Source organism: Mytilus californianus, unplaced genomic scaffold (genome assembly GCF_021869535.1).
Source record: "Mytilus californianus isolate M0D057914Y unplaced genomic scaffold, xbMytCali1.0.p SCAF_7, whole genome shotgun sequence".
NCBI lineage: Eukaryota > Metazoa > Mollusca > Bivalvia > Mytilida > Mytilidae > Mytilus > Mytilus californianus.
In genome coordinates, this window is record NW_026262723.1 from 107,033,880 (window position 1) to 107,061,029 (window position 27,150).

Genomic DNA, 27,150 nt, shown 5'->3' on the forward strand with positions numbered 1-27,150 from the left:
TGAAGGCTTATGAATAGATCCAGCAGCCCCAACTAATCTAATCTGTTTAGTATGAAACAGACTACAACACTTTTCTTTGAAGATGGACTACCAATTTACTATAAACCTCCCAAGTTTTGTTTCCAAACATTAGCACAGATTGAATCAGGCTTTAGTGTGTATATAGGATTTGTATTTATTTAACTGTCCACTGCTGTCTCCTGGAAGATTGCTTGTCTCATGTTGGAATAAATGCAGATAACATGATGTCAGTTGCAGACTTCTATTTTGAGCTGGCATGTTATTAAACCAGCTCAGATTGCCAAGCTAGAACTAAGCATCAAATATTCATATGACCTTTATAACATGTTAGCATCCTGAATATGCATCTTGTATTGTCACTGGAGGTTAAACACCAATCAATCAATCAACAATACCTATTTGTTAATCATATACATATAAATTAGCTAAATTTGCTTGAAAGGTTAAAAACTTAATTTTCACAATGAGGATAGTATTAGAATGATTAGGTCAAGGAATATGAAACTAATATATGATCTGTTACTGTTTATAATATAATGAATAAAAAGGATAACATGAGTTACCAAAAATATTGGAGAGGACAACAGACCGAACCAACCGTCCAACACTTGTCTCGCACAAAAAAAGGCTGACAAACAAAGATGAACAACACAAGGTCCAGATGGCCTGACTTGTAACAGGCACTTAATGGGGTTACCCAGTTTTACATGCACTTGACCCATCCCCCTTTCCAATTAATTACCAAATTAAATCAATATCTACCTGTACATTGAGACTGACAACAAAGAGAAAAACTGTTGTTAAAGTCAAAATTTCCAAGTAATAAGGTCAAAAGAAGGTCACTAACAGGTAATTTGGATATTCTAATTGGTATTATCAGTTTGCTTGGTTCCTGTATCACTCTGCTTAGCTCTTCATAGAATTGCATATCATTGCTTTGTGAAGTCAAATATGCTTTACCCTGCCTAATCATCACCAATGTAATAATGTTTGATTCAACATTGACAAGTTTGACCAGGTTTGCTCGTAAAACCAAGAAAAACTATTGATTTTCTTTAACGATAAAACTAAATACAATCAGATTAATTTGATTATCAGATTTTTCTTATGAAATATCAGCTGCTCAACACAATATGAAGACTTTTTTTAACTGTTCCGTCCACTCACTTGACAAAAAGCTTAATATAACAGTGTTTATAATGACGTTTAGCTGATATTTTTACAGTATTTATGTACAGAAAACTTGGTAATCTATACTTCTCTAATTTTTTCACTATTTTTACATTTCCCAACCGATTGTGAAAAAATTGTTCTCACTAGTGAAATATCTGTTCTCGGCAAATGATTATTGGAAATTTAATTATGAAGTCAAATTTTCTTGGTTTCTTCTGAATTTCCTATTGTGATGTCATGAATAAAGGCAACCATGCCTGATGATGTCACATATAAAGAACACAACTTTCTGCAAATCAGAAACAGATTCCACCACTATAACTCGTGTATTACAATATTTCTCCACTCTCAACAGTTAAATTTTAATGTCTCGAGTGGAGAAATATCGTAACACACTTGTTGCAGTGGTGGAATCTAATTTTCCAACACCAAATCCACCAAAACAAAACTTGTCATTTTACAATTCCCTAAAATACATCAAATAGCAGATTAAAAAGAATCAAAGCTGAAATACCTCTTCATTATGTTAGAATGTATGTGACCGTAATAATGTTAGTAATGTGATAACTACAACAGTGGCAAACTTTTCCATAAATACTCATTGTATAACTCTGTACCAAATATAACTACAACAATGGCAAACTCTTCCATAAATACTCATTGTATAACTATGTACTAAATATAACTACATCAATGGCAAACTCTTCCATAAATACTCATTGTATAACTCTATACCAAATATAACTACAACAATGGCAAACTCTTCCATAAATACTCATTGTATAACTCTGTACCAAATATAACTACAACAATGGCAAACTTTTCCATAAATACTCATTGTATAACTCTGTACCAAATATAACTACAACAATGGCAAACTCTTCCATAAATACTCATTGTATAACTCTATACCAAATATAACTACAACAATGGCAAACTCTTCCATAAATACTCATTGTATAACTATGTACTAAATATAACTACAACAATGGCAAACTCTTCCATAAATACTCATTGTATAACTATGTACTAAATATAACTACAACAATGGCAAACTTTTCCATAAATACTCATTGTATAACTCTGTACCAAATATAACTACAACAATGGCAAACTTTTCCATAAATACTCATTGTATAACTATGTACCAAATATAACTACAACAATGGCAAACTCTTCCATAAATACTCATTGTATAACTATGTACTAAATATAACTACATCAATGGCAAACTCTTCCATAAATACTCTTTGTATAACTCTGTACCAAATATAACTACAACAATGGAAAACTCTTCCATAAATACTCATTGAATAACTCTGTACCAAATATAACTACAGCAATGGCAAACTCTTCCATAATTACTCATTGTATAACTATGTACCAAATATAACTACAACAATGGCAAACTCTTCCATAAATACTCATTGTATAACTCTGTACCAAATATAACTACAACAATAACAAACTCTTCCATACATACTCATTGTATAACTATGTACCATATATAACTACAACAATGGCAAACTCTTCCATAAATACTCATTGTATAACTATGTACCAAATATAACCTCAACAATGAGCAAAGATAGAGAAGAATCACAACCTTTAATCAAATCAAAAGGAGGTCAGCTGTAGTAAAACAAATTTATAACCTCTAACAATTTGCATGCAACTATGTAATAATCAAGCTTACTGTTTTGTTTTTTTCCACAACTCCTACAGGAAAATAAGGCAAACATAAAAAAAGAAGGCATTGAAGTATCTTTATGGCTGAATTTGGTCCACAGGGTTCAGTAGAGAGGTTTTTTTTTAAAAATAAAACATTATTAAATGGACAAGAGAAGCCAGGCCAGTTTATAAGAGCAAAACACCAATTTGCTTACAGAAATCTATATAAGATTGAACTTGTATGTCCTGAATATACATCATCATAAAGTATCGGTATTTTCCAGGGAAACAACTAGTTATAAGGCCTTCTTTAATAAAGCTAAGGTCTATAGTTGATTGACACTGGGCAAACAAAATAATTGTGGAAATAAACTAATCCTCTAAAAATAACAAATTTGAGTTGTTCACTTTATTGTAAATAAAATCCTCTTGAATACACTAATATATAAAACCAATAACAAAAGTATCACAACTTTATAACAAAATTAGATCTGATGACAAAAAAATCAGGCTTAGATTTGACATAATACAAGTATATAATTATATATCATGAAAGAACAAGCATCAACAAAAATTATATCACAAGTCAAGATAGGAAAATATTTCTTTGTAGAAATGTTGTAAATCAGTCTTTACAAGGGTAATTAGAAGTAAATACATGTGAATAAAACAATATGTAGGTTGGTCAATAAGCCAGCAACCCACACACAACAAAAAAACACAAATGACATTTGATTTATTTTCTCTAATAAGATAAAAAAATATTCAGACTTTTAAAAACTGCTTTTACCAATTCAATAAGTCATTAAGAATGATTGTGCTCTAAATTAGACATTTTACAATAATACACACATTTACTATCTACAACTATTGCAACACTGAGTTGATGCCACTGCTGGTGGAGATTTACTCCCCGAGGGTATCACCAGTCCAGTAGTCAACACTTCAGTGTTGACATGAATTATCATTGATATGGTCATACTTATAAATTTACTGTTTACAAAACTTGAAAAAAAGTTTCTATACATTAAGAATTTTCTACCCCAGGAATAGAAATTAGCCGTAGGTAGCAAAATTTTAAGGAATTTTGGGTCCTTAATGCTCTGCAACTTTGTTCTTTATTTGACCTTTTAAGCTTTTTTGATTCGAGCTTCACTGATGGGTCTTTTCTACAAAATTTGAGTCCTCGTATCTGTGATGAGTTAGTTGTATATAAATAGCATTATATGAATTAAATCATTATTGGTTGGGTACTAACTTTTGTGAATTTATGGGTATATCTGAACCAGGAATTCCAGATTTTAACAGATCACAAAACACCTGAAGTCTTGTATGCAGAATTTGTCAAAATGATAAAATCAAGTATCCATTAAAAAAAAAAACCAATTTGTCCTCATTCAAAGAAAATTAGTAACCAAGTAACAAATGCATAGACAGTTCATATTTATCTCAGGATATTTCCTATGATATTGAAATTGTAATCATTTATCAAGTGAAGGTAGTCATGGTGATGACGTAAATGCTAAATTAGATTAAAATAAATAAACATGCTATTCATAAAACTGTGCAGCATTCAACAACACAACCACTTAAAGTCAAATATTGTAAAAAAAAAAAAGTCATTTAAAGCTGCAATCTCCAGAAATCTGCCTTTCTAATACATGCACATGAATTCATTTACATAAAGCTCCAGGAATCTGCCTTTTTTATAGACACACAAGATCTTTGACTATACACATGAGTAATTTTGCACCAAGCTCCAGTAATCTGCCTTTCTCATACAGAAACATGAGCTCTTTGGCTAACCATTGGTACTCACAAACATTGAATATAGAAATATGATATAAACTATTTACAACATACAGATCTTATATATCATGCCTGAAATATATTATTTCCTGGATTGAGACTGTACAAAACAAAAATGTGGTACATATCTGCAAATAAATCAATAATGAATAAAAACTTCTATAACACTAATATAAGACATTTCATTTAAATTTCTTTCTAAATCAGTATTTTAAAAATGTACCACAAATAGCATCCAGAACAACTTAACAATAAATTAAATACATTATTCTTCCCTATCTAAATCACAAAAGGAAGATCAATTATGTTTTGCACAAAAAATATAAATGTTAAAGGTTACCATGAAAACTCAATTGTCATCTGGTGTTCATTTGTTGATTTTAGATGTGCTTCTACTTTCTGCACTGCTAGCCACTGGTCCAATGCCACAAACTTGTAAAATTTTATTCGGACTAATAAGTATTTGCAAAACTATGTTCAAACACACAAGAAAAATGTTGGTATATTGGTCTTTGGACTAGTAGTTAAAAAGATTTTGGTGCAGACTATTTCAATACAAAGGAGATTGTGTAAATTTTAAGAGCTAAGAAAGCATGTGACATAAGTTCACATAACACATTTGAAAACAACATCTCTGCTAATGCAAAATGTACTTGCTACATCACTTGTATTTATAACATGTAAAACTTACAATCTCCATTCAATACTTGATAGAAAGTAAACACTGAATAAACAATATTTATATGATTCTGTAACATTAAGTAGTCCATATTTCAGGTACAACATTAAAGCAATTGATAAAATATAGAATACACTTTGTCTGGAAACAAGAACAGGAAGAACTTTTATAATGCCCAGTCATATAAATATCAAATAGATTCTCCATATTTTGGTAGTGGTGCAGAAATATCATGATAATTAGGTGGAGCTGTCATAATTATTGGTCCATCTTCAGTTCCTATTTCTGCCATCATAATTGACTCGTAAGCTGGCGGTGGATCAGGTCGTGTACATGTATTCAGCTGATCATTGGAAGGAGTGTGGATCACTAAAAATTCACAATAATGTTAGCTATTATACAAACAATTTTATTTCATATCCCTAAAAAAATTATGGTGCTAGCATGGCAACAAGAAATAGTATTAAATTCTATAAGTCTACTTCCTTAAAAATGGCCCAAATTATATTTTTTTCTGATAAATGAACTCATCTTTGAAAACCTTCATCCATATTTGAAGAAGATCCCACAAAAGATGAAGATGCTAACATAGCAACAACAAAACCATAGATGACTGAGGAAGCAAAAACATTAAACCCCTCAGTCACTTTGTTGTGTGGGATACAATGATTTCATTTGAATACTCATTTTATTTCACAATCTATTTACTTGTCAATAATCTTCACAATTTTGAATAGTCTATAAACAACCTTGTCCTTTGGCCTTTAGTGGATAATTAAATATTATAGTTAATATAGATATTGACAGGCATTCTAATCTTTATATCTACCTGAACAAGTCTGCATACACTGCTGAGGTGGGCGTCTTGGACGTCCTCTAGATATTCTCCATTTTCTTGAGATAAATAATTTTCCCAATATTATAGCAGTGACTAATATGATAAGACCACATACTGAAAAGAGAAAGATGGACGAATTTACAAATATTGTTGGACAACAGATTCCAAAGCTCTGTTTGGAATGAAAATGCACCGTTTGTTCTTGTTTACCATTTGCATATTTTATTTGTATGAACATTTATTACAAACATTTATAATTTAAAAGCCAGTTTTTTTTAGTTTCACTGGTTTGTCCTTGAGTCTTCTAAACCATAAGTGGTAATGACTGGATGTAAGCTCCTCACCAATGATATTGCATGTTAAGTCAAGACCAAATATCAAGGTAATGGACTAAATATCTCTGTATGTTTGAATATTCTCTAAAACCTTAAAGGTAATATGAAAATACTGTAAATTCAGAAATTTTACATGCATTTATTATTGCAATTTATGCACCATTTACAAAATGTGAGATTGATTATTGTGAATTCAGGAAATGTTGCATACAAATATAAATGATATCAAAATTAACACTATGAATTGCTTAAAGCTTTTTTCAATTAATACCAAGTTTCCATATCCATGTCCTATGAAATATAGTGCTTGCCATGACCTCCTGGTCAATTGTTCTCTGTTTAATTAATTTACATTTAGTTTTTCCTATTTTTAATTAAGTCCTTAGTTCACTATTTTGACAGAAGAATCTTACCAATGCCCATTACACATAACATAATAGTTATGGCGTATCCAGATTTGACAGCATCACCAATAAACACACTTCCTATCACTAACATAACTAAACCAAATAAAGCAGCACATGAGAAACCAATCACCATTTGTCGAACCAATTTTGGTCCATCATGACCTTCAAGTTTGTCTTCTTCATCATTTAGATAATGCTCTCTGCATGGTCTATGTGATGGTCTCACAGACACTGGTGAGAAAGACCCATCTCCTGCCATTTTTTGTGTTTAAAGTATTGTCAGATCAACTCATCACCTGAAAAAAGAAAATAATAAAATGATGGATTGTTTTTAGCAGTGGTAATTTATTCACCTTTCTCTTTCAAGTCTATAAAATTTTGAAAATTTTGTACTTAAGCATCAAAAGCTTAACTTTTGTACAGACAAACTACATCAAAAGCTAAACTTTTGTACAGCCAAACTAATCAATAAATGATTTTTTTTAAAAGGAGAAATTTAAAATTCCCATGAATGAACTTCACAGAGAACAAAAGCTTTTGTTTTTATTCAAAGAGACAGTTCATTCTGCAAAAATTTAATTGGCCAGGTAAACTGTCAAGATGAAGAACAGGAATAAAAGCCCTGTTCATTGATAATTTTCTATGTTTTCTATGTATTGTGTGCGATTTTGTCCCATGTACATTTTCTCCATATCCTTTCATTTTCTAATAATTCTGAGGAAAGGTTAAACTTCCTTCGAAATAAAAGATTTATGGAAAACAAAACAGTTAAATCTAATCTATTACTGGTGCCACTGAAAAGAAGAATACATAATGCATTAAACCATTGTATTTCAAGAAATTAATATACATCAACACGTCACTCATGTCAGTACTAACCTGGATAATCAGTGGAATATTATAGGACACATCAAGAGGAACTCAGCTCTTAATGAAACAATGCAACAAGCATATGTGATGAATAAAATATAATTGTGTTGTAAAATAAAATGCTTTGCTGAGCGCAGCCTGATACCACCGCAGAGGTCGAACCCTTAACAGTTGGGGCAAGTTTGGACACAATATTCAAGCTTGATACTGTCTGATTTTGGATTGTGATCAAATTTTTGACATAATATAGGTTTCTGACACAAAATAAATGTGGTCATAGATCTTAAAAATTTGAAATGGGACATTTAATTTACCTAGTATGGTCTGATATCCAAAATCTAACAACATGGTAAGATTCAGCATATAAAAAAACACCCAAAATTTAATTTTAGTTGAAATAAAACAAAGTTTAATTTTTGACCCTCCAAACCTTAATATGGACTAATTTGAAAACAGGGCCCAAAATAAAAAATCTAAATGCACAATAAGATTCAGCATATCATAGAGCCGCAATAATTCAGTTTTTGATGAAATCAAACAAAGTTTAATTTTGGACCCTTTGGACCTCAATGTAGACCAATTTAAAATTGGAGCCCAATATCCAAATAGTAATACAAGGTTAGAACCCCCAAAAATTAAAGACTTAAATTAATCCCATTGAAATTGGTTAAAAGATTTGTATTTATTTTCAATTGAAGATTTCTTGCTATTGCGCAATACTGTGCACAATACTTAGTTAATCTGTTATAAGGTCTGAGGACACAGTTATCATCCTTAGATTTTCGTTGTCTACAAATATAGTCTCTAGTGTGGACAGTGTATAACTTGCAAATTTTTTTCATACACTTTCCAAATTTATTTCTTTATATTTTATGCATGAAATATTAAGTAAGGGGATGAAATTACATGTTAAAAAAATTTGGGTGCTGAATCTTTACGTAAAGTAGTGATTTGGTCCAGTTAAAAAAGGTAAAAAACTAGTATGTCTGAAGCTGTCAAACTGAATTTTAGACCCCCTTAACATAGAATTGTGAATATTTTGAGTTAGAGCTGGTAGACTTTTCTATAATTTTGATATTATTTGTTCCAATAGTAGTACACTACACTGTAAAAATCTTTTTGAGATAGAGCAGGTACGATTTTTTAAATTTGACTTTATAGTCTAGAAGAAATGCACTACGAAATAACTGTTCTTGGGCCATATATAATAATTTACACATCCTGATCGGTGTGTATCTCCTGCCATATCAGTATTTGTTACTTTTATATATAAATCAGAAATAATCAATGTAAAAATTGAAATTTTTTGGGAAAACCAAAAAATTATGAAAAAAAAAATCCCCCCCCCCCCAAAAAAAAAATTTGAAAAAATTTTAAATTTTGAAAAATCTTGAAGAAAAAAGTATGAACCCCCAAAAAAGAAATCCCCCCCCCCCCCTCTAAAATTTTTTTTTCAAAAAATTTGAAATTCCTAAAATTTTGAAGAAAAAAAAATATGAACCCCCAAAAAAAATTTGAAAAAAATCCCCCACCCCCAAATTTTTTCAAAATTTTGAAGATTATTTTTCTTTTCAGGAAAAATATACAATTTCAGAGAGTTCCATAAACTTTAACACAAGTTATTGTCTGGAAACTAGAAAAATGCTTTTTTTTCACCCCTTTTTTGCCCCTGCAATTACCCCCAAACTCAATCCTAGCCTTCCCTTTGTGGTATGGAACCTTGTAGTACAATTTCAGAGAGATCCATAAACTTAAAGACAAGTTATTGTCTGGAAACTAGAAAAATGTTTGTTTTTGGCCCCTTTTTGTCCCTAATTCCTGAACATTTGGGGCAATTACCCCCAAACTCAATCCCAGCCTTCCCTTTGTGATATGGAACCTTGTTCCATAACCGTTTTACAGATGATATCGGATATGTTCCTTATGTCGTAACTACAATACCCTCCCTTTTCACGAATGTGACTTACCGAATTAGACTATTTACCGGATTTGTAATAACATAAGCAACACGATGGGTGCCACATGTGGAGCAGGATCTGCTTACCCTTCCGGAGCACCTGAGATCACCCCCAGTTTTTGGTGGGGTTCGTGCTGCTTAGTCTTTGGTTTTCTATGTTGTGTCATCTGTACTATTATTTGTCTGTTTGTCTTTTTATTTTTGGCCATGGCGTTGTCAGTTTGTTTTCGATCTATGAGTTTGACTGTCCTTCTGGTATCTTTAGTAAAATTGAGAATGGAAATGGGGAATGTGTCAAAGAGACAACAACCCGACCATAGAGCAGAAAACAGCTGAAGGCCACCAATGGGTCTTCAATGCAGCGAGAAACTCCCGCACCCGGAGGCGTCCTTCAGCTGGCCCCTAAACAAATATGTATACTAGTTCAGTGATAATGGACGTCATACTAAACTCCAAATTATACACAAGAAACTAAAATTAACAAGAGTGCACACGCTGAAATGTCTCGCCTTCTTTACAAATCATTGATATTATGTTGATAGTCCTAAATATAAAGCTTTATTACAACTGTCACATAAACTTAACATTAACCAAGTAAACTAAACATTGACCAATGAACCATGAAAATAAGGTCAAGGTCAGATGAACCATGCTAGGCAGGCATGTACAGCTAACAATTCTTCCATACAACAAATATAGTTGACCTATTGCTTATAGTTTAAGAAAAACAGACAAAAACACAAAAACTTAACACTGAGCAATGAACCTTGAAAATGAGGTCAAGGTCAAATAAAACCTGCGTGACTGACATATAGATCATAAAATATTTCCATACACCAAATATAGTTGAACTATTGCATATAGTATTAGAAAAAAAGACCAAAACTCAAAAACTTAACTTTGACCACTGAACCATGAAAATGAGGTCAAGGTAAGATGACACCTGCCAGCTAGACATGTACACCTTACAATCATTCCATACACCAAATATAGCTGACCTATTGCATGCAGTATTAGAAAGAAAGACCAAAACTCAAAAACTTAACTTTGACCACTGAACCATGAAAATGAGGTCAAGGTCAGATGACACCTGCCAGCTAGACATGTACACCTTACAATCATTCCATACACCAAATATAGTAGACCTATTGCATACAGTATAAGAAAAACAGACCAAAACACAAAAACTTAACTATAACCACTGAACCATGAAAATGAGGTCAAGGTCAGATGACACCTGCCAGTTGGACATGTACACCTTACAGTCCTTCCATACACCGAATATACTAGACCTATTGCTTATAGTATCTGAGATATGGACTTGACCACGAAAACTTAACCTTGTTCACTGATCCATGAAATGAGGTCGAGGTCAAGTGAAAACTGTCTGACGGGCATGAGGACCTTGCAAGGTACGCACATACCAAATATAGTTATCCTATTACTTATAATAAGAGAGAATTTAACATTACAAAAAATCTGAACTTTTTTTTCAAGTAGTCACTGAACCATGAAAATGAGGTCAAGGACATTGGACATGTGACTGACGGAAACTTCGTAACATGAGGCATCCATATACAAAGTATGAAGCATCCAGGTCTTCCATCTTCTAAAATATAAAGCTTTTAAGAAGTTAGCTAACGCCGCCGCCGCCGCCGTAGCCGCCGCCGCCGCCGCCGCCGGATCGCTATCCCTATGTCGAGCTTTCTGCGACAAAAGTCGCAGGCTCGACAAAAATGATACAAGACTAACAAAGGCCAGAGGCTCCTGACTTGGGACAGGTGCAAAAATGCGGCGGGGTTAAACATGTTTTTTGAGATCTCAACCCTCCCCCTATACCTCTAGCCAATGTAGAAAAAACAAACGTACAACAGTACGCACAGTAAAACTCAGTTTAAGAGAAGTCGGAGTCCGATGTCAGAACAGGAAACAAAAGAAAATAAACAAAATGACAATAATACATAAATAACAACAGACTACTAGCAGCTACTGACATGCCAGCTCCAGACCTCAATTAAACTGATTGAAAGATTATGTCTTCATCTTATGAATATCAAGCACAATCCCTCCTGTTAGGGGTTTAGTATTATACCGTCATAAAATATATGAGAAGAACATAACCCGTGTCATGCCAACAACTGGTTTTAGAATAAATATGTTTAATTCCGATGCAAAGACCTTATAAGTGAATCAATATTAAAGCCAAAATATGCAATCTTTAATGACCTGACAACAGTATCGTAACTATATCCCTTCTTAATAAGTCTGTTTAAAGGTTTTGTTAGCTTTTGAGGTGAATACTGACATTTTTGTGCTTTGTAAAGAATATTACCATAAAAGATTGGATATGAAATACCCGAACGTATAAGATGTCTGCATGTTGAGTTATATTTACGAATGATGTCCTTATACCGATGATAAAATTTAGTAAATGTTTTGACTAGTTTATGATATCGAAAACCCTGGTGTAATAATTTTTCAGTAATATATAAATTTCTCTCGCTAAAATCTAATACATTGTTACATACACGAGCGAATCGTACAAGTTGAGATATATAAACACCATAAGATGGTGACAAGGGAACGTCACCATCTAAAAATGGATAATTAACGATAGGAAATGAAAAATAATCTCTTTTATCATAAATTTTTGTATTAAGCTTCCCGTTAATGATATAGATATCAAGTCCCTCTTTTGTGGTACAATTTCAGAGAGATCCATACACTTACACACAAGTTATTGTCCGGAAACTACAAAAATGTTTGTTTTTGGCCCCTTTTTGGCCCTTAATTCCTAAACTGTTGGAACCATAACCCCCAAAATCAATTTGCGGTTGTATAAAAATTGGAATCTTTTGCAGTGGTTATCTTATGTCATATCTTAATGTTTTTGCTATTTGGAGAATTTGGTGAAAATTTCTGCTGACTATTTGTTTTCAACTTTTTTAGGTTTGGGAAAACATATGTAGAGCAGGGATTAAAGTTTTCTGACAAACTTCACTAGCCAAGAGCTAGGCCAAGTATTGCCTTCATTTTTATGTTTTCCACTGTTTACAGTGATACTTAATTTAGCTTTTTAAGAGTTTGTTGTCACATTATACATGCTTTTTGGGTTTTTTTTTTTGGTGTGCCTTAAAGGCAGTGAGGTTAAACATGCATTGCACCTAATTCAAGACAGAGTTTTAACAACTTACATGTATAAATCCAAATATCCCAATAGAGAAGACAATGGAATTGTTCAGAAAATAGATATCATTAGGGCAGGTTGTGACAAATGTGATTGGTTGCTTTCATAAAAGTTGTTTGTATTCTTCCCAGGGAATTTTCCTATAACATTTGTACTCAAAAAATGAATGGACCAACTTTTTTTTCAGTTTTCACTTTTTCTAGATTTTTGATAAAACATAATAAAGGATCATACAATTTCCTGCAAATTTGCATATCTGATCTCAGAAAAGAATTATGACAAGTAAAACAAACATTCAAAATCCACTTGTTAACAACTAATAACCTTCTATAGTAGATAATGTAGCATCTGCCTCATTTTATGATATATAAATGGTAGAAGGGTTGATTTTTGTCTACAGTAGGGTACTGCTATCATGTAAGAAAGCTTCAATAACATGGAGAAAAACTTCTTTCTGGTTTTTTTTTTTTTCCAAGGATTTTTGTTAATACATTATATAGAAGCATACGATTTCCTGCATATTTGTTTATGATTACATTAAAAGGAGCATACCATTCTGGAATTTTTTTATTTGATAATACCAAAAGGAGCAAACCATTACCAAACTAGAGGCTCTAAGGAGCATGTGTCGCACACCTAGGTCTATGTGCATCTCCAACAATGGACACGCTAGCGCGCTCCAACATTGTAGACTAGAATATAATTCATAACAAAAATCTCTTCCTTGTTGATCTTGTATTGCTGAAAAATTTTTCTGTTTATACTTTCTCTCCATCTTTAATTTTTACCCAAAACACAAAAGAGGGTAAAAAATTGTTGTTTAAAGGGGCATTAGCTGTCAAATTCATGTTCACCGATTTGACTCAAATTCTTATATTCGACTTATAACATACTAAAACCCATATCCAAATTATATAAAGTCTAAAATAAACAATTTACGATTCATGGACTCGATAGTATGTATCAGCATTTCATGTGTATTTTAGTCTAGACACCATCTAATTAATCATCGAGGTGACCTCTGAATACTGCCCACTTTCATATAACCCGATATAAACATAAACATAGATATAAATAGATAGTGAACTCCACCAATTGGATTTTTCTAGGCCCGTTTGATTTCATATTATAGGTTAAAAAAATATGTTAATAATCATTTTAATCTGTATAGGTTGCAATTCTGTAAATACTGACAATGCAATTTCCCATAGGAACTCCCTTTGCGGCTAAAACTGTGACACTTTTACTATGAAGTTTCGTGAAAAATAATATCCCAGAATGGAAAGTTTATATGCACTACTATTTTATTCAAAGGTCAAAATATAGGGCTGTGCGGCATATTTTCAACATTTATATGCCCTGAACTTCTAAGAGTTTAAACTTATACTAAAATTCTATACTACCCTTACCTCCATTTTTGGACCTCCTAAGAATTAAAATTTAGCCGCTACCATGTTTTTCAATACTGGTTACATTTCCAAGTGATGTCTCTATGAGATGAAACACAGAGATCATCAATGGGAACCAGTACGTTAACAAATTAACATACCTATGAATATTAAATATCTCCCCAAAAGAGGCGTGGTTTGAGAAACAGCTATATTTACAAAGTGCAACCTATAAGAATGAGTTTTTCTGGATCGAATTAGTCAACCAATTGGTTTATCTTTGTTTCACTTCCAGTGTAGATATTCTTTTCTATTTAATAACTGAACACACCTAGTTCATGCGTAACCCATCTCCAGCTATGGGGATCAATTAAGTTCACATAAATAAAGATTCAATGAGGTCGAATTATTCACTTGCAAGTGAAAAACTCATTAGCAATGTTTTTTTTTGCTTATTTTGACAAAACTGAACCAAACTGGCTGTTAAAAGCGAATTATTACTTCACTATTTCACTTTCATCAATGATTGAACAAAAAAAAATCATATTTTATTTTTTTTATATCTCGTAGCTAATGCACCTTTGAGGGCAATCACTACTATAATGAATTGAGTAACTATTTCGGCAAATTTGACTTGATTGTAGAGCTTGTCTTGTTGATCATTTTTGTTTTTAAAGTTTCCATCTATCTTTTATAGCTTTCAAGAAAATAGGCAAAAATGCTAAAAAATGGTAAAATCATCATTAAAGAGCAGGAACTCCAATAACTAGTCGACTTACAATTTTGACCATGTCAGCTTGTTTGTAGATCTTGTCTTGCTCATCACCTTTGATATTTAAAGTGTCCATCTATCTATTATACATTTTTTGTACATGTAGTTTTCAAGATAATAGGCAATAACACTAAAATTGGTGTAAATCGTCATTAAAGAGCAATAACTCCAAAATGAGTCAACTGAAGAATTCTGCTATTAAATTCATTTGTAGATCTTGTCTTGTTGATCAGTTTTGCTTTTCAAAGTTTCTATTTATCTATAGTAGTTTTTAAGATATTATGCAAAAACTCCAAGAATTGGTAAAAATCTTCATTAAAGGATAATAAGGAGACGTCTAGCGATTTCTGTCATGTTTGACTCTTGGTAAATCTTGTCTTGCTGATCATTTTTGCTGTTGAAAGTTTCTCTCTATCTTTTATAGTTTTCAAGATAATAGACAACAAGAGTGCATACACTGAAATGTCTCGCCTGTTTTACTTATGATTGAATTCATGTTGAAAGTCTGTAATATGAAGATTTTACTACAAGTATCACATATAAACTTAACATTATCAATGATCAATGAAAATGAAGTCACGGTCAGATGAACCATGCCAGACACCTAACAATCATTCCATACACCAAATATAGTGGTCCTACCACTTATAGTACCTAAACAACAGATCAAACCACAAAATCAACATTGACCAATGAACCATGAAAATGAGGTTGAGGTTATAATATAAACCATGCCAGACAGACATGTACACCTTACAACTATTCCATACACCAAATATAGTTGACCTATTGTTTATAGTCTCAGAGAAATAGACCAAACCACAAAAACTAAACATTGTTCAATGAACCATGATAATGAGGTCAAGGTCAGATGAAACCTGCCTGGCGGACATGTACATCTTACAATCATTCCATACAACTAATAGTGGCCCTATTGCTTATAGTATCTGAGAAATAGACCAAACCACAAAACTAAACATTGTGCAGTGGACCATGAAATTGAGGTCAAGGTCAGGTGAAACCTGCCAGTCGGACATGTACACCTTACAATTATTCTATACACCTTATATAGTTGCCCTATTGCTTACAGTATCTGAGAAATAGACCAAACCACAATAACTAAACATTTTGCAAAGAACCATGAAATTGAGGTCAAGGTCAGGTGAAACCTGCCAGTCAGACATTGCACACCTTACAATAATTCCATACACCAAATATAGTTCACCTACGGCTTATAGAATCTGAGATAAGGACTTGATAATGCAACTTTAACCTTGATCACTGTTCCAAGAAATGAGGTTGAGGTCAGGTGAACCCTACTTGACCGACATGTAGACCTTGCAAGGAAGCCACATACCAAAAATATTTATCCTAATACTCATAATAAGAGAGTATTTCACTTTTTCAAAAAAACAGTAATTTTTTTTCAAGTAGTCATTGAACCATGAAAATGAGGTCAAGGACAATGGACATATGACAGACGGTAACTTCGTAACATAAGGTATCTGCATACAAGCTTAAGGTATGAAGCATCCAGGTCTTATAGCTTCTGAAATATAAAGCTTTACACAAATACTTAACGCCGCCGCCACATTGATATACGTATGTCTCGCATTCTGTCACTTTGTTGAAGGTGAGACAAAAAATGAAAAAAATGGTAAAATGTGTCATTTAAGGGCAACAACACTTAAAAGAAGTCTTCTGACAGTTTTAATTTAAAAGAACAATAGATGAGCTCACCATTTTAACTGTTTAAGTCCTGTCAGATTTTCTCTTTTTATAGTGGTTTTCAAAATAATAGATAAACCTTGCATTTTACCCCTATGTTCTATTTTTAGCCATGTCCCCCATCTTGGTTGGTAGGCGGGGTCATCAGACACATTTTTTAAAACTAAATACCTCAATGTTGATATGGGTCAAGTTTTGTTAAATTTGGCTCAGTTGTTTCAGAGGAGAAAGTTTTTGTAAAAGTTAAGAGACGATGACGACGACAACGATGGACGTCAAGTGATGAGAAAAGCTCACTTGTGCCTTTGTGATTAGCGATCATTAAACGGACATGCTTCAGGGCTTTAAAACAGTAAACAGAAGAACCCTTTCGATTTTAATACAATATGTGTTATGCACTTACATGCAACAGATTATAATTACTTTCAAAAATTGGGGCAGATATCAAAACGAAAAAACAAATTTAGACTAAACCTTGTCATAGTGCAGTTAAATAATCAAAGCACTGTAAGCGCTGTAGGCAGTTAACCAAAAACCAAGGCAAACGTAATTATGAAAACTGTGGCAGAGTTGCTTCAATTTTTTTTTTAAGACTTGAAAGAACAAACATTAAACATTCGTATATTGTACATTTATGTTCATTAAATGAATTGATTATTAAGGCAAATCAATTAATATTTCATCAAGGTTTTCAAAAGCAACTCATATATCAATGTAAATGACCCCCATCTTCACCCCCAAGTGCATGATGTTACTCCATACCAAGTTAGGAATAAAATGACAGGTGATTATAAAACAGTTGGTCAAACATTCTCGGGCTTTACACTGCTTGAAAGATTTATGTTTTCTTTAAAATGAGCCATAAATGAAAATTATTATAGGCCCAGAAATAATTTAATAAATAATTAAAGTAAATTCAATTAACCTAGACTCATTGTTTGCATCAATAAAATTTTATAATAAACAAGAATTAATTGTAACAGGATGCCGTTACGAAGTCTCCCAAACAAAGCCCCCATAATTCGTCATTCCCATGGTCTCCTGACATTGGGCAAAGTCCAGTTCATATTGGTTTGGTCTAGTAAAGTGATATGCATATGTGACACCTAGGATATTGACCCTGTATGTCATTCAAATCTTTTTGAAATGATTAACAGGAATAAATATGGTTTAGGTGTGGGTATCTCGACCGTTTACAAGTTCTCAAACAGGAGGGGGTGGGGTGACCCCAGGGACTCCACCTATATTTCATTTGATTTGTTATATTGTCCCATACATGAATACATATGGTTTAGGGGTGGGGATCTCGACCATTTCCAAGTTCTCAAACAAGAGGGGGTGGGTGACCCCAGGGACTCCCCAAATATTTCATTTGATTTGTTATATTGTCCCATACATGAGTATATATGGTTTAGGGGTGGGGATCTTGACTGTTTACAAGTTCTCAAATAGGAGGGGATGGGTGTCCCCAGGGACTCCCCCTATATTTCATTTGATTTGTTTTATTGTCCCATACATGAATGTATATGGTTTAGGGGTGGGGATCTTAACCATTTCCAAGTTCTCAAACAGGAGGGGTTGGGGTGACTCCAGGGACTCCCCATATATTTCATTTGATTTGTTAAATTGTCCCATACATGAATATTTATGGTTTAGGGGTGGGGATCTCGACCGTTTACAAGTTCTCAAACAACAGGGGGTGGGGTGACCCCAGGGACTCCCCCTATATTTCATTTGATTTGTTATATTGTCCAATACATGAATATATATGGTTTAGGTGTGTGGATCTCGACCATTTCCAAGTTCTCAAACAGGAGGGGGTGGGACGACACCCGGGACTCCCCCAAATTATTTTCATTTGATTTCTTTTATTGTCCCATACAAGTATATATATTGTTTAGGGGTGGGGATCGCGACGGTTTACAAGATAAAAGTACATTTTCAAATTGAAGAGGGTTGTGATGACCCCTAGGGACTCGTCCTATATTTTGGTTGATTTTTTTTATTGTCCTGTTCTCATTACTGAAGACTGCATGTGTCTATCACTTACTGTTTTCGAGAAATAGTCATTTGAAAATTTTAAAAAAATAAAATTCCATAGGGTTCTATAGTAAACTCCTCCCTTCTTCAGGCCCCTCCCAATACCCCTAAATAGACCCGAATGCACAAACAAAAGATTAATGGCTCCGCTAGACATGTTAGTCTAATATTTTATGAAACCCTAAGTAAATCTGACAAACGGTCAAAGTTGTCTTCTTAGACGATTTGAGTGGATTCGGTCCGACTTGTCTCGGGGACGAGTTGTCCACATTACTTAAAACATCCCATCAACGTCGATTTCCGCATCTGTTTCATGACGCTGTTTCATGACCTCGTTTCATTCATAAAATAACAACAACCTTATTTGGCAAGATAAGTTAAAAATTACCGCCCACTTATATAACTTTATTTCCTCTATCATAGAGATTTGTTGTACATGAACAATATTCCTGCGCATTTTGCGTTTTAGGAAATATAAACGACTTGTAATTACCGATTTTCGGCGTTGAAATATTTCATACAATTGTTCTGTGACATCGTAGCCAAAAGCACAGGGGATAATAAATTACGTACGGATTTCTATTGAGCACTACTTCCTATGTGCAACTTCAAAAGTTTTGGGTAGTTCGACGATCATTTAAGGTTTTTCTGGTCATATTTTTTGTATTCCAGAAATAAAAGTATTAAAAAAATGTCCAATTAGTTATAAATAACATAATAGCCAGCTAGATAATAACAATGGCACGTATTTCAGCATTTATTGGGTAGAACACAAATCTAGGGTGCTCGCATAAGGCAGCTTAACTGCCTAATCAAAGCGCGAAAGCGCTGTAAAGGCAGTTAATTACAGGTTGTGTGTATTTTTAGTCCAGTTATATCATTATCTTGCATAGTACAGTGTACTTATCAGAGGTGGCTTTCAGTATTTAAGATTTAGAGTTCTCTAATGATATTGAACAAGTTTTATGAATGTCATATTCTGAGCACTATATGAAGGCGTTTGTTCTCACTTGTTTATGAACTTGTGCATTATATCCAGTTTGTACCTTTTTTATCTATGTTTATAGTCAAATTAGTTATCAAAGGTACCAGGATTATAATTTAATACGCCAGACTCGCGTTTCGTCTACATAAGACTCATCAGTGACGCTCAGATCAAAATAGTTATAAAGCCAAACAAGTATAAAGTTGAAGAGCATTGAGGACCCAAAATTCCAAAAAATTGTGCCAAATACGGCTAAGGTAATCTATTCCTTGGATAAGAAAATCCTTAGTTTTTCGAAAAATTCAAAGTTTTGTAACAGGAAGTTTATAAAAATGACCATATAATTGATATTCAAATACTGTTTAAAATAGTTAGGCATTTTCTTTTTAGAAATAAGTAAATGTTATCAACTGTATTTTATTCAACTCTGCAAATGTGGTTTGTTACTGGTAAGTATGGATGATAGTTGTTTCATTGGCAATCATAACACATCTCCTTATTTATATAATGATCTATATTCAACGACCTCCGGTACAAAAAAAATGTATGTAACTAAACTGTGATGGGAAACCTTTGACTTCTTTCTTTTATATAAACTTTTGATTTGGTACCATAGAACTTTGTAGAATAAATGTACATTGCAACATGTCAACTCTTTCAATGACAATACTTTTTTAGAAACTATAACTCCAAGCAAAATTATATTTCCAAGTTTAAAGTAATTTATGAATGAAAAAAGGAGTTCTTAATTAAGAAATAAACTGATTCGCTGAGCGCAGCTGGATACACCGCAGAGGTCCAACCCTGAACAGTTGGGGCAAAAATGGACACAATATTCAAGCTTGATACAGGTCTGTATTTGGATTGTAATTAAATATTTTACATATTATAGTTTCTGAATAAATGTAGTCAAAGAACTTGAAATCGGTTATATGAATTGAATTTATATTCAATTAAAGATTTCTTGCTGTTGTGCAATAAACTGTGCTGTTGCGCAATACTTAATAAATCTGTTGCCAGACTATAAAGAATAAAGTTCAATTTCTTCTCAATGTCATATTTGAAATTTATGAAAATCTATAGGGAGATTACATCAATAGCTATAAATAATTCACCCAAGTTTCATGCGAACTGCTTAAAGCATTTTTGAGTTGTTGTCCAACAACAGTGCACACGCTGAAATGTCTCGCCTTCTTTACTAATCACTGATATTATGTTGATAGTCCTTAATATAAAGCTTTATTACAACTGTCACATAAACTTAACATTAACCAAGAAAACTAAACATTGACCAATGAACCATAAAAATGAGGTCAAGGTCAGATGAACCATGCCAGGCAGGCATGTACAGCTAACAATTCTTCCATACAACAAATATAGTTGACCTATTGCTTATTGTTTAAGAAAAACAGACCTACCGGTAAACACAACTAGATACGCCCGCAGAGGTCCAACCCTGAACAGTTGGGGCAAAAATGGACACAATATTCAAGCTTGATTCAGGTCTGAATTTGGATTGTAATTAAATATTTGACATATAATAGGTTTCTGAATAAATGTAGTCAAAGATCTTGAAATTGGTTATATGAATTGAATATGCAATTAAAGATTTCTTGCTGTTGTGCAATACTTAGTAAACCTGTTGTCAGACTATAAACAAATAAAGTTCAATTAATTCTCAATGTCATATTAGAAATTTATGAAAATAAAAAGGGAGCTTACAACAATTGATATAAACAATTCACCAAAGTTTCATGAGAATTGGTGACAGCATATTTGAGTTATTGTTCGAAAACTGGAAAATCACCCCTTTTTTTAATGAATAAAACCCCATAACTCAGAAATGTAAAATGTAAAATTTATAAAATTCTAAAGGGAGCTTACATCAATACATACAAACAATTCACCAAAGTTTCATAAGAATTGCTGTAAGCATTTTAGAGTTTTTGTCCGAAAACTGGAAAATCCCCCCTTTTTTTATGAATAAAACCCTGTAACTCGGAAACGTAAAATCTAAAATTTATAAAAATCGAAAGGGAGCTCATGTCAATAGATATAAACAATTCACCACAATTTCTTGCAAGTTGGTGAAAGCATTCTTGACTTATTGTCCGAAAACTGGAAAATCCCCCTTTTTTTAATGAACAAAACCCCATAACTCGGAAACGTAAAATCTAAATTTTATAAAAAATGAAAGGGAGCTCACGTCAATAGATATAAACAAATCACCAAAGTTTTATGCAAATTGGTAAAAGCATTTTTGAGTTAATGTCCGACATGTTGACGACGGACTGACAGACGGACAACGGTATACCATAATACGTCCCGTAAACGGGCGTATAAAAACTTAACAGAGCAATGAACTGTGAAAATGAGGTCAAGGTCAAATAAAACCTGCGCGACTGACATAAAGATCATAAAATATTTCCATACACCAAATATAGTTGACCTATTGCATATAGTATTAGAAAAAAAGACCAAAACTCAAAATCTTAACTTTGACCACTGAACCATGAAAATGAGGTCACGGTCAAATAACACCTGCCAGCTAGACATGTACATCTTACAATCATTCCATACACCAAATATAGTAGACCTATTGCATACAGTATAAGAAAAACAGACCAAAACACAAAAACTTAACTATAACTACTGAACCATGAAAATGAGGTCAAGGTCAGATGACACCTGCCAGTTGGACATGTACAGTTTACAGTCCTTCCATACACCGAATATACTTGACCTATTACTTATAGTATCTGAGATATGGACTTGACCACCAAAACTTAACCTTGTTCACTGATCCATGAAATGAGGTCGAGGTCAAGTGAAAACTGTCTGACGGGCATGAGGACCTTGCAAGGTCGCACATACCAAACATAGTTATCCTACTACTTATAATAAGAGAGAATTTAACATTACAAAAAATGTTAACTTTTTTTTGAAGTAGTCACTGAACTATGAAAATGAGGTCAAGGACATTGGACATGTGGCTGACGGAAACTTCGTAACATGAGGCATCCATATACAAAGTATGAAGCATCCAGGTCTTCCACCTTCTAAAATATAAAGCTTTTAAGAAGTAAGCTAACGCCGTCGCCGCCACATCACTATCCCTATGTCGAGCTTTCTGCGACAAAAGTCGCAGGCTCGACAAAAACTGGAAAATCCCAATAAAACACCATAACTCAGAAATGTAAAATCTAAAATTTATAAAATTCTAAAGGGAGCTTACGGATTGATAATTTAGTCTTACAATGTAGATGCAAGATTTTTATATCAGTTGTTAGTGGCTTTGAACTAGCTGTCAGTAACTGCAAGTACTCTCAGATCTGTACTTTCTGTCTTTTTCTTGTTTGGATGTACAACTACCCGACCACATCCACTTGTATTTGTATTTATCCATCTGATGAGTTAAGCCTCTTTCAAGTGATTTTTATAGTTCGTTCTTATATTGTACTGTTACACCACTGTCCCAGGTTAGGGGGAAGGTTGGGATCCCGCTAACATGTTTAACCCCGACACATTCTGTATGTACATGTATGTGCCTGTCCCAAGTCAGGAGCCTGTAATTCAGTGGTTGTCGTTTGTTTATGTGTTGCATATTTGTTATATTCGTTCATTTTTTGTACATAAATTAGGCCGTTAGTTTTCTTGTTTGAATTGTTTTACATTGTCATTTCGGGCCTTTTATAGCTGACTATGCGGTATGGGCTTTGCTCATTGTTGAAGGCCATACTGTGACCTATAGCTGTTAATTTCTGTGTCATTTGGTCTCTTGTGAGAGTTATCTCATTGGCAATCATACCACATCTTCTTTTTTATATTTACATCAACAGATACATGTATAAACAATTCACCAAAGTCAAGGTGAGACAACAAAACTTAGTGGTAAGATCTCTGAAATTTTTTACACGGTACAAGTTTTTCTCATTGTTGGAGATTGTACGGTGACAGTAACACCTGTAACTGCTTAAACCCATTTCTTATGCACTTTAGTTCGATAAACTCACTGAATATCATACCACATCTCCTTATTTTTATATGCATTACAATTTACATGTGCATGTAATTATAAATATATATATATCAGAACAAAATTCATTGCGTCACTTTTATTTCTGCATCCTTTGGCACAATACAAGTTTTAAAATTACACAACATAAAACAACTAAATGTTATTTCAGATGAAAGTTTTGTTTCAGTTCCATTCATAGGATTTGTTAGAATTTTGTATGTTTTGCCAAGTCCAATAATTCGCTCTATGTGCACATGTTAATTGGAGACTTTTCTATCCCGTATAAGAGTTTTGGAACTAATTCTGTTTCTTTTTTTGAAAAAAGTTAGCAAACAAATCTTGCACATTTAAACCTTTGTCTGCCATCACACTGTCACCTGGATCACATAACTGAACTACATTTTGTATTCTACATCTTTCAACTATTTCATAGTCACTGGCAGAGCCAACATATGCAGTAGAGACATAGTTGACTAAACCACCAGGCGTCGAACATACAAGTATTTTCAGTGTTTCTGTTTTTATATGATGAAAAGGTTGCCTGAGCTATAGGAGCTTTAGTTTTATCACAGGATATTCTGTGCTGTCAATAATAATCCAAGTCGTTGGAAACTTTAATTTGAAGTTGGATGGCGAAAAATGCCTGACTAAACCACTAGATGGCCAAGTGTTAGCCTCACACCACTGTTTAGGCATAAAAACAATCCATGTATATACACAATATTCTTAACACTAGATTCAATCTAGAATCTAGAAAGTTCGAAGTTGGTTGTATAATGCCTCAATTTCATCAAAGTCATAAAAAAACTGATTTTCAACTGACACCCTATCAATTTGAAAATATATGTATCTCAAACAATGTGCTGTTGGACCAAGTGTGGTCAAAACAAATAAAAATTTAGTATACAACTCTAAACTGGTATAAAAATGCATGGCTGTGTCACGTGTCTTCATTTCAAAATTCTCTGCTGAAAACATAGACATTGATGGTGTTTGCGTAATTCCATCTTTGAAGCTCAACATTAGCTCAGCAGTTGGTGGTGGACAGTCATAAATCCTTTCTGCAGTATGAATGACTTCTTCAGGAAAACCAACTTTACAATCAAAACTTTCCTCTAGATTTCTACTACAATATTCATCAAGTTTAGTTCTTTTGTTTTCACAGGAAACTGCCCTGATTTTTCTTTTTGCTGACGATTCAGTCTCTTGCTTGGTCTAGGAAAATAGGCTGGGAATGGCAGTAGACTTAGGTCTCTGTATGGTGGGTTTGCGCCCTGAAAAAGGTTATAAAACATTATTTTTTTGATAATTAAATGAACTTCCATTAGCAATGTATACTTTGTATTACCTGGCGAAATATTAACTAGATTTATTCATTTCAATCTGGATAAAACTATGTTTGCCTGATTCAATGTATGTTATGTAAATCCAAAGGACAAACAATGAGAGACTTATGCAACAAACGTACATTGTTTGTACCTAAATAACTATAATATTGATGAGAGCATGTCATTGTTTTGTTCCTGTTAACATTGTCATTGATATTTTTCAAGAAAGTCTATGAGGCATAGCTTATGCATTCCTGTCATTACTACATTAGCATAATTAGTGCTAAAATAATTCTCAGTATGATATACCTCTTGTAAGAAATCATTATAACTGTAGCAATCACCAAAAAATCTCAAACAGATCACATAAAATCGTAATCCAAAAAATTATGACGTCTTGAATTAACCAACCCCTTTTATTCTAAAACGATAATTGCGGTTGTAAACAGGCTTTGGTTTATTCGCATGGCGATTACATATATAACTATATATTTCAAAAAGAAAATAGAGTTTTACCATGAATAGATTCCTGCACGTAGTCTTTTTCAGTAAAATGTGCCTTGCAAACAACAGCTGATTGAGATGGACTCCACGATGAAATCGTGTTCTCGTGCAATCTGCGTTTGGGCCATGGCGTTGATCCAACTTTTCCTTCTTTTTAAGTCATTTGGAAATGCATGTCCTTCTCTTAAATGACATCCAGGTACACAACAACAAGTACTTGGCATCGTTAATTTAAAATGTAACTGAAATAGTTGCACAGTGCAGAAACCGGAAGTTGAGGAACAGGATCGGCTACCACGGCACCACCTATTCAAGAACGATAATTTGCTACTTTATATAACTGCGAAATAACAATAACGTTAGACGGGTTCGTGTGCATAAACAGAAATGCGCTTTAAATTGTATAATATAATTAATGTTCAGTCGACTCTTAATTATTATATCAACGACTGAAATGATTTATAAACATCTAGATTGCAGATAACACTCGAAATTAACCCGAGCTCTTTCCACACGGAATTCAAATAATTCTAGTTTGTCAATCGGTTGACTGCTTATAATGCAAAATACAAATATATCAAAAGTTTTTAAAAATAACAAAACACAATGATCGTTTCTCTATTTCCCAATGTAAATGAAATGAAACAAAAAACATTTTATATCACAATAAGAAGAGGAGAGAATTCAACATTTCCGGATCTACTTGGAGCCTAATGACCCCCCACGTAGATAAGTTGGATATCGCGGAAGGAAGGATTAACCCGGCAACTAGAAAGGCATTAAAGCACTGCCTTTAAAAATGGTAAATATTATATGAAGATGGCTAAAGATTATTTAACAATGGCATGTATCATTTGATAAATTTATGGTAGAAGACAATTTATTGATGGCAGTATGTATGTATGATAGGGTTGATACCTCCGTTATTCCGAGCTCCCCACGAAAGCTGCGAGGGTACAGTGGTATCCATGAACACTCCCTAACAGGAATAATGCAGTGCGCATTCATAAAACAGGTCATGGAGATTCCTGGTATTTAAATAATTATTTGCACGAACTTCGTCCTCTTTCACAGGTAACTTCTGCCTCATATTATTGATAAACAAATAAAAAATAGTGAACACGTTGAACGAAAATTACCTTTTACCATGTTTACCGAAAATTTTCCTTACAAGTTACAGATGACATGATATATAACTAATTTATCTGTCAGTGTCAGCTCTGACACCATATTTTTTTTGGTCATCAGTATTTTTATGGGAATGCAAGAATTTTTTTCTTCTTTTCAGATGCAATTACTTTTCTTAATGCATCTTATTTAATTTTTTGCTTACTTCGTTTTATAAGTCATGGCTTCTGTTTACATTTTCCCGGAAATGAAAATAAATACAACAAGGTGGATAATATGCCTGATACTTAAATTTTAATTAACATTATAAAA

General features: G+C 33.2%; 1 protein-coding gene across 2 annotated transcripts; it reads right to left on the minus strand.

Annotated features, from left to right (window-relative positions):
• Nucleotides 1-3,246: 3,246 nt before the first annotated feature.
• Nucleotides 3,247-27,112, minus strand: LOC127708273 (uncharacterized). 2 transcript variants are annotated; one of them, XM_052213120.1, is made up of 4 exons: nt 27,044-27,112; nt 6,940-7,229; nt 6,183-6,305; nt 3,247-5,722 (listed from the first exon to the last, which is right to left on the minus strand). In XM_052213120.1, the coding sequence occupies exons 2-4, from the start codon at nt 7,190-7,192 to the stop codon at nt 5,544-5,546; spliced, it is 555 nt and encodes a 184-aa protein (XP_052069080.1). In that variant the 5' UTR covers nt 7,193-7,229; nt 27,044-27,112; the 3' UTR covers nt 3,247-5,543. The 2 variants fall into 2 exon arrangements, with proteins under 2 accessions (XP_052069080.1, XP_052069079.1); XM_052213119.1 differs by lacking the exon at nt 27,044-27,112 and adding an exon at nt 26,850-26,979.
• Between the last annotated feature and the right edge of the window lie 38 nt (nt 27,113-27,150).

Coding starts and splice junctions, on each gene's coding strand:
- LOC127708273 (XM_052213120.1), bottom strand. CDS start 7,192: ATGGCAGGAGATGGGTCTTTCTCACCAGTGTCTGTGAGACCATCACAT. Junction 6,306..6,939: donor GTTATGTGTAATGGGCATTG/GTAAGATTCTTC, acceptor TTCTCTTTTCAG/TATGTGGTCTTATCATATTA. Junction 5,723..6,182: donor GTGTATGCAGACTTGTTCAG/GTAGATATAAAG, acceptor GTGAATTTTTAG/TGATCCACACTCCTTCCAAT.